This window comes from Nyctibius grandis, chromosome 4, assembly GCF_013368605.1.
Source record: "Nyctibius grandis isolate bNycGra1 chromosome 4, bNycGra1.pri, whole genome shotgun sequence".
Classification (NCBI taxonomy): Eukaryota; Metazoa; Chordata; class Aves; order Nyctibiiformes; family Nyctibiidae; genus Nyctibius; species Nyctibius grandis.
In genome coordinates this window covers 1,192,285-1,201,003 of record NC_090661.1, presented here as the reverse complement: position 1 = coordinate 1,201,003, position 8,719 = coordinate 1,192,285, and the positions used below count along the sequence as shown (strand labels likewise).

The following is an 8,719-nucleotide window of genomic DNA, read 5'->3' as shown; positions in this document are numbered from 1 at the left end:
CGCCGCCACCGCCGCCGCCCCGGCCCGGCCGTGCCCGCAGGAAGCGGCGGGAGAGCCCCGGGGGCGGGGACTGCGACCGCTCCGCCCGGGCTGCTCCGGCATCGCCCCGGCCCCCGCCCGCTCCCGGGGCACGGGCCCGGTGCGGTGCCGGTGCTGTCCCGGTACGGTGCCGGTACAGTGCCGGTACGGACCCGGTACAGTCCCGGTACGGTGCCAGTACGGACCCGGTACAGTCCCGGTGCTGTCCCAGTACGGTCCCGGTACGGTGCTGGTACGGATCTGGTACAGTCCTGGTGCTGTCCCGGTACAGTGCCAGTATGGACCCGGTACTGTCCCGGTGCTGTCCCGATACGGTCCCGGCACGGTGCCGGTACGGTCCCGGTACAGTCCCAGTGCTGTCCCAGTACGGTCCCGGTACAGTCCCGGTACAGTCCTAGTACGGTGCCGGTACGGACCTGGTACAGTCCCGGTACGGTCCTGGTACGGTGCTGGTACGGACCCGGTACAGTCCCAGTACGGTCCTGGTACGGTGCCGGTACGGACCCGGTACAGTCCCAGTACGGTCCTGGTACGGTGCCGGTACGGACCCGGTACAGTCCCAGTGCTGTCCTGGTACAGTCCTGGTATGGTGCCGGTATGGACCCGGTACAGTCCCGGTACGGTCCCAGTACGGTGCCGGTATGGACCCGATACGGTCCCAGTAAGGACCCGGTACAGTCCCGGTATGGGTCCTGGTGCTGTCCCAGTATGGACCTGGTACAGTTCCGGTGCTGTCCTGGTACAGTCCCAGTACGGACCCAGTACAGTGCTGGTGCTGTCCCGATAAGGCCCTGGCACAGTCCCGGGGCGCACCGCGGCACAGCATGGGGGAACCCCACACCTCCCGGGGCACCCCACGGGGTCCCAGCCCGAGGGGACACAGTCCCCGCCGTGGAGTCCCTGCGCCGTGTGGCCCCGCCAAGCGGGCACGGCCCCCGGGGTGCCACCGCCGTGGGGTGGGGTGCCACGAGCGAGCCCCCCGCTTCGGGCCGGGGCAGCGCGGGTGCCCGGGGTGCGGGGACATGCCCGGTGTCACCAGTGTCACCGCGTCTGCCCCTTCCATCGCCACCACCCGTGACACCTCTGCCATGTCACGAGCCCCGACGCACGGCTGGTGCCAGCTCCCCGGGGCACTCCGAGCCCCCCACGTTAAGCAGGGGGTCACCCCGGCCCACGTGCCGCACCCTGGCACATGCCGCCACCAGAATAGGCCCATTCTGGTGCCTTGTGCCACCGGTGCCAGGCCCTGCTCAAAGGCCAGATTGTTTGGGCCCGGCCGCCCCCGGCGTGCCCAGCCGGGCCCCTGGCACCGACACCGCGTGCCGTCAACGGGGGAGCACGCGGTGTCGCCGGCCTCACCGGGCCGGTGGGGCTCGGGGGTCACCGCCATCGTCACCAGCGTGCCAACACGTGCCTGGCACGCACCGCGCCAGCCCGGGCAGGTGGCTCCCGGCTCCTTCAGCGGGGCCGTGGCGCAGGGACCAGGCGGGTGCCCGCGCCGGGACGGTGGGTGCTGCCTAATGGGGGGACACGGGGCTGCTCCGGCCCCCCCTAACCCACCCCCTGCCCTGTGCCCCGTGGCCGTCCCCTCTCCCAGCCCCTCTCCCCATATCCTCTCCCCAAACTCCTTCTTCCCACACCCCCTCCCCAGACCCCCTCCCCAAACCACCCTTCCCAAACCACCCTCCCCACACCCTCTCCCCACACCCTCCTCCCCAGACCCCCTCCCCAGACCCCTCTCCCAGGACCCTCTCCCCTGTCCCTTCCCTCAGCCCCCTTGTCCCCAGACCCCCTCCTCAAACCCCCCTCCCCAGACCCTCTCCCCAAATCCCCCTCCCCTGCCCATGTCCCCAGACCCCCTGTCCCCAGACCCCCTCCCCAAATCCCTCTCCCCAATCCCCCTCCCCTGCCCATCTCCCCAAACCCCCTGTCCCCAGACACCCTCCCCAAATCCCTCTCCCCAAATTCCCCTCCCCAGACCCTCTCCCCACACCCTCCTCCCCAGACCCTCTCCCCAATCCCCCTCCCCAGACCCTCTCCCCAAATCCCCCTCCCCTGCCCATGTCCCCAAACCCCCTCCCCAAATCCCCCTCCCCAGACCCTCTCCCCAATCCCCCTCCCCTGCCCATCTCCCCACACCCCCTCCCCAGACCCCCTCCCCAAACCCCCCTCCCCAGACCCTCTCCCCAATCCCCCTCCCCTGCCCATCTCCCCAGACCCCTGTCCCCAGACCCCCTCCCCAAATCCCTCTCCCTAGACCCTCTCTCCCCACACCCCCCTCCCCTTCCCCTCTCCCCATACCCCCTCCCCAAGCCCCCTCCCACCCTCGCCCCCCCCTTTCACCCGCCCGCCCACCAGGGGGCGCCGCAACACTCCCCCCCCCCCACTCCCCCCCAGCCCCGCCCCTTCCCGTCACTCCCCGCGCTCTCCCTTCCCGTCATGCCCCGCGCGGGCGAGGCGGGAAGGTTGGCGGCAAGATGGCGGCGGCCTTGACGGAACGGAGCTACTTGGAGCTGAACGCGGCGGCTCAGGGTTTACCGCGACGGTTACGGGAGGTGGTTTTTAACCCACCGGGAACGGCTCCGCTTCCCGCCGGTCGCTACGGGGACAGCGCGGGGGGTTTCTGCTACCAGGAGAGCGCGCAGCTCGCCGCCCCCACCAGGAACCGCTTCGTGAGGTGGTGAGTGCGGGCCCGGGGGCAGGCCGCCCCCTCCCCGCGCCTGGGCCTGCCCCCGGGCCCCGTTGGGACCCCTCTGCTTGTGCCGGCTTCACCCCCCGCTCTTCTCGGGCCTGCCACGGGCAGGGACACCTTCCACCAGACCAGGTTGCTCCAAGCCCCATCCAACCTGGCCTTGCCCCCTCCCTCGAGGTGTTCATCCACAGCTTCTCTGGGCAACGTGGGCCAGGGTCTCACCACCCTCACAGCAAAGAATTTCTTCTTAATATCTCATCTCAATCTCCCCTCTTTCAGTTTAAAACCGTTCCCCCTCATCCTATCACTCCATGCCCTTGTAAAAAGCCTCTCCTCCTAGCATGCACACCCAGGGACAAAAGCACGCTCATTATATAATTATAGAAAAATGAATATTCATACAATTCTGACTAAAGCCCACCTATTCCAAGAAACCTTATGCATATGCTAATATAGTTTGTAATTGTCTTTGCGCATGCTTACTAATTTGGGGAAGGGGTCTTGGGTGGGCTCTGGTGGTCTCTAGTGGCCGTAACCCCCCCATAGTGATGCTGTCCACTGTGTAACCCCGCTTCTGCACAAGCGTGGTCGAGGCCTTCCTGTTGACATGTGCAGGTGGCTCCAAGGAGAAGATCCTGATCTGATTCTTACAGGATTTATCTCTACTCCTGGCGCCAGAGATGTGAATCAAGTCAGTTAAGACACTACAAAGATATTCACAGTCTTGCCTGTCTCTGGCCCTTCTTTGTAATTAGCGAGAAATTTAATAGAGACCTTGGATTCTCTAAGACTAAGCACAAGCAAGAATCAGTGATGACTATAGCTCTGTTATCAGTCCCAGAAGCAGGCCCTGTCTTCAAAACACACCGTTAGCTTCAGAACGTGCTGTTATTATAGCTGAAAGGAAAATTGCTGAAAGAAAAGTTGATTCTGTCTAAAGGTTACACAGAGTCGGCCTTTTAGGGCCTACTTTGAGGCTGACTTCTACTAAACCATCTGGTACCAACACCTCCCCCGGTCTCTCCCCTCAGGACTACATCGGGAGACACGGTGGAGCTGGTGGAGGAGTCTCTGGACGTCAACTTGCTGAACAACGCCGTCCGCCTGCGGATCCGGGGCTGCCCGTTCCTGCCGGGCGGCGTGCACCTCTGCGAAGTGCAGAGCCACTTGGTCATCCTGCTCGTCACCAGGCAGACGGTGCATCGCCTGCTCCTGCCCCATCCCGCCTGCATGTACCGCAGCGTGAGTACCTGCCTGGCCTCCTCCCTGCCTGGGGCAGCCGCCTGCCTCGGTCCTGCCCACCTGGAGCCCTCAGCAAAGCCACTAAATCCATTCCAAAATAGCAAAGGCCTTGGCGTGCTTCTCACCTGTACTGGTTTTGCCTGGGGCAGAGTTAATTTTATCATCACAGAATCACAGACTGGTTTGGGTTGGGAGGGACCTTAAAGATCATCCAGTTCCAACCCCCTGCCACGGGCAGGGACACCTTCCACCAGACCAGGTTGCTCCAAGCCCCATCCAACCTGGCCTTCAACACTGCCAGGGAGGGGGCAGCCACAGCTGCTCTGGGCAACCTGGGCCAGGCTCTCACCACCCTCACAGCAAAGAATTTCTTCCCAATATCTCATCTCAATCTCCCCTCTTGCAGTTTAAAACCGTTCCCCCTCGTCCTGTCACTACTTGCCCTTGTCAAAAGCCCCTCTAGGGGGGCTAGGGCAGAGTTAATTTGGGCTAGGGCAGAGTTAATTTGGGCTAGGGCAGAGTTAATTTGGGCTAGGGCAGAGTTAATTTGGGCTAGGGCAGAGTTAATTTTGGCAGGCATAGAGTTAATTTTCATCATAGTAGTTTGTGTGGTGCTGTGTTTTGGATTTGTGACCAAAATGGTGTTGATAACGCACTAATAATTTAGGTTTTGCTGAGCAGTGTTTGAGCAGCCTCAAGGCTTTCTCTCTTTATCACTCTGCCCCCCCACACCATGAATAGATTTGGGGTTGTGCGATGGTCTGGGAGGGGACACAACCAAGCAGATGATCTGAACTAACCAAAGGGATGTTCCTTGCTGATTTTTTTGCCTGCCGAGCAGACCTCATACTGGTTTTGACTGGGCTGGAGTTGGTTTTCTTTGCAGCAGCTCACGTGGTGCTGTGTGGAGATTTGTGACCAGAGTCACGTGGTGCTGTGTGGAGTACTGCATCCAGCTCTGGGGCCCCCAACAGAAGGGCACGGAGCTGTTGAACTGAGTCCAGAGGAGGCCACGGAGATGCTCAGAGGGCTGGAGCCCCTCTGCTCTGGAGACAGGCTGAGAGAGCTGGGGCTGTTCAGACTGGAGAAGAGAAGGCTTCGGGGAGACCTTCTAGCACCTTCCAGCACCTGAAGGGGCTACAGGAAAGCTGGAGAGGGGCTTTTGACAAGGGCATGGAGTGATAGGACGAGGGGGAACGGTTTTAAACTGAAAGAGGGGAGATTTAGGTTAGATATTGGGAAGAAATTCTTTCCTGTGAGGGTGGTGAGACCCTGGCCCAGGTTGTCCAGAGAAGCTGTGGCTGCCCCCTCCCTGGCAGTGTTCAAGGCCAGGCTGGATGGGGCTTGGAGCAACGTGATCTGGTGGAAGGTGTCCCTGCCCGTGACAGGGGGTTGGGACTAGATCGTCTTTAAGGTCCCTTCCAACCCAAACCAGTCTGTGATTCTATATGACACTTCTTACTGGAAAAATCCTTTTCATTGAGTAGCTGCATTGCAGTTGCCGTTCCACAGGTGTCTGGTTGTTTTTTCTGTGCCTTGTGTACACGTGCTCAGGATTTTCACCCTCTGCCGTTTCCCTCCTCCAGGAGCTGATAACAGAGAGCCAAATACAGTCCGTGTTTACAGATATCAGCAAAATCAACTTCAGAGACCCTTCCAATTACTACGTGATTCCCAACGTGCCAGGCCTGCCGCCTAATTCCGTCGCCTCGGTGGCGTGGCTCAGCTGCGAGGGGGAGGCTCTCTTCGCTCTGCCCTCTGCTTTGGGAGGGATCTTCGTCCTTAAGCTGCCTCCTCACGATGCACCTGGTAAGGAGTGGGAAGGGGCTGCCCCCTCACAGCCTCTCTGCGAAGCACTGCTCAGTGTGGCACCCCCACACCCTCTCTGGGCAGCCTGTTCCAGTGTTCAGTCACCCTCACCGTAAAGAAGTTTTTCCTCATATTTAAGTGGAACCTCCTGTGTTCCAGCTTGCACCCATTGCCCCTTGTCCTGTCAAGGGATGTCACTGAGAAGAGCCTGGCTCCATCCTCATGACACTTGCCCTTTACATATTTATAAACATTCATGAGGTCACCCCTCAGTCTCCTCTTCTCCAAGCTAAAGAGACCCAGCTCCCTCAGCCTCTCCTCATAAGGGAGATGTTCCACTCCCTTCATCATCTTCGTGGCTCTGCGCTGGACTCTCTCTAGCAGTTCCCTGTCCTTCTTGAACTGAGGGGCCCAGAACTGGACACAATATTCCAGATGTGGCCTCACCAGGGAGGAGAACCTCTCTTGACCTACTAACCACACCCCAGGATGCCACTGGCCTCTTGGCCACGAGGGCACATCGCTGGCTCATGGTCATCCTGCTGTCCAGTAGGACCCCCAGGTCCCTTTCCCCTATGCTGCTCTACAACAGGTCTGTCCCCAACTTATTTTTTAATATCACTTTTATTTGGATAGGAACGGTTTCAGTTGTGGAATTGAAACAGAGCTCAGTGATGCAGCGTTTCCTCACCGGTTGGATGCCAACTGCCATCAGGTTAGTGTCTGGTGACGAATGAATGGAACTAATGTTGTTTTTTTGATTCCCTCACCTCGAGTTTCTCACTGAAGTCAAGAACAGGCAAGTCAGCGTCTATAAATACTCTGCTAAAAGAGTTAACTGGGTCACGGGGCCTGTCACAGTACGGGAGTTGGAACTCAAACACTGGATTGGTTCATCTTACCGGGGTCCCGCTGATTCTTGTGTGTCTGTGTCTACAAATACGTTCTGTCTAGTAATTGGCCTCCAAGGATTTGCCCAGGATGTGGCTCGCAGCCAGCGCGGATTAAGGATTACAGCAGTTGTATGTTCTTGCCCTTGTTCTGAAATGTCAGGCTTGTCCCTGACCGGCAGAGGTGACGTGTGGGTGACACAGACTGGGCTCGGTGTTGGATTGTCATCGATGCTGGATCTTAGAGCGCTGCTCTAGCCCCTGTTGGAAATGAAAGCGAGTCCCCTGACGCCCTGAATGACTTTGACCCATCGCTTGGGGCTGGTCGGATCCTTGCTCCCCTCTGGATCCGCAAGCGCCAGGCTGGGGAAGCTGGGGATGTCCTTCAGCTGTGCCAAAGCGGGTGAAGGACTGGGTGGTACTGGTGTGGTGGGCTCCTCTGGACCTTGGGCGCTGACCACGCAGTCCTGAAACGCTGCTCTCTCTGCCTGGTCTCACACTTAAGTACAGTGTGATAGAAACCCTGTGGATGTGTGCGCTAGTCTTGATTTTCTTCTAAGCTGTTGACACAAACTCTGTGTTTTCAGAGGTGACGGTGGCCCGTCGGACCTGCCCATCAGCCTCTCCGTTCACTGCCTAGATCACGATGCCTTTCTCTTTGCCCTCTGCCAGGACCATAAACTTCGGATGTGGTCCTACAAGGTGAGTGAGGCCCGGATTTGGGAGAGCAGCATCTTCCATCTCTGCTCGGGCGATAGTCTCAGGGAGGTGGTGGAGTCACCATCTCTGGAGGGGTTTAAGACAAGCCTGGACATGGCACTTAGTGCCCTGGTCTAGTTGCCATGGTGGCGTCAGGGCAATGGTTGGACTCGATGAGCCCAGAGGGCTCTTCCAACCTGGTTGATTCTGTCTGAGGTGGGTTTTCTCTACAGCAAAGCCTTGCAAGGGTAAGAGGCAGTGTTGGGTTATTTACAAATGTCCTGGAGCATTCAGGAAGGCGGGCAGGAGCGCTGCAAGGGCCGAGGAGGCACAGCAAGTGGATTTTCTACTGCTTTAGTGGTAATAAGAATGTCTGTAACGTGGCTCCTCGTCAACAAGAAGTTAATAAAAGCCTCTGCTCGCTGCATGCCACTTGCTCCAAATACCCGTGCCAAAGCTAATCGACCAGCACAACTGCTTTCACGCCTCATCTGCGCTGGAATGCGTGCGTGCAGGGAGGGGAAGCTCGATCCTACATGCCTGGGCTCCAAAAGCCCACGTACTCGGTGGGAGAGGGCACAGGTGAGATGGAGAAAGCTAAACAGTGCTTCAGGCATGTGTATAGATGCTTTACATCCTTTAGGGGAAGGTCTGGGCAGACTGGCCGGAAGGGGAAGGATAAGAGAGAAGGGCAGTTCCTCAGTCCTGATTTCCTGTGCCACTTTCCTGATACCTTTGTCTTGTGTAGGATCAAATGTGCCTGATGGTTGCGGATCTGCTGGAGTTCATGCCCGTCAGCAGGGACCTGCGCCTTGCAGCCGGCACCGGGCACCGCCTGCGCCTGGCCTTCTCCCCGTCCCTGGGGCTTTACCTCGGCGTGTACATGCACGCACCCAAGCGAGGGCAGGTATGGAGTGACGGGGCGTCCTCACTGTGAATGCATCTTGCTTGGGCTGCGTGGAAAATAGGTCGTTCCCTCTTGTTTTTGATGTGTAAGGCAAGAAATAGGGAAAAGTTTCATGTCTGACCCTCTGCAGAGAGCAGTGCTTCCTGAATGAACATTTTTGCTCTCAAAACAGTGTAGCATACACGTGCTCTCGCCATGGGAGTGGAATTCCCTGTGTGACTAAGCTGAGCTGTGAGTTCTAGTTCACCTCCTGTTCTGGTAGGATCCCGAAAGCACATATGTGCCGTGGGAAAAAGAGAGGTCTGTGAGGAGCTAAAAGCATGGAAACACTCACAGTATGTTTATGTTGGGCTCCTGGGAGCATGAGGACGCATCGCTTTGCGTTGCCAGATGTGGACTTCTGTAGAACTTCTGCTCCTCGTGGTGAATAATAAATTTAGC

General features: G+C 58.6%; 1 protein-coding gene across 1 annotated transcript in view; it reads left to right on the top strand.

Moving 5' to 3' along the window:
* The first annotated feature begins 2,495 nt into the window (after positions 1 to 2,495).
* The window catches only part of NUP160 (nucleoporin 160), a 31,049-nt gene continuing 24,825 nt past the window's right edge, over positions 2,496 to 8,719 (top strand). Inside the window, exons 1-6 of the mRNA XM_068397684.1 lie at positions 2,496 to 2,719; positions 3,763 to 3,973; positions 5,560 to 5,782; positions 6,419 to 6,497; positions 7,260 to 7,374; positions 8,120 to 8,278. Of these exons, the coding sequence (XP_068253785.1) occupies positions 2,517 to 2,719; positions 3,763 to 3,973; positions 5,560 to 5,782; positions 6,419 to 6,497; positions 7,260 to 7,374; positions 8,120 to 8,278 (990 nt within the window). The 5' untranslated portion in view covers positions 2,496 to 2,516. The remainder of the gene's footprint in view (positions 2,720 to 3,762; positions 3,974 to 5,559; positions 5,783 to 6,418; positions 6,498 to 7,259; positions 7,375 to 8,119; positions 8,279 to 8,719) is intronic.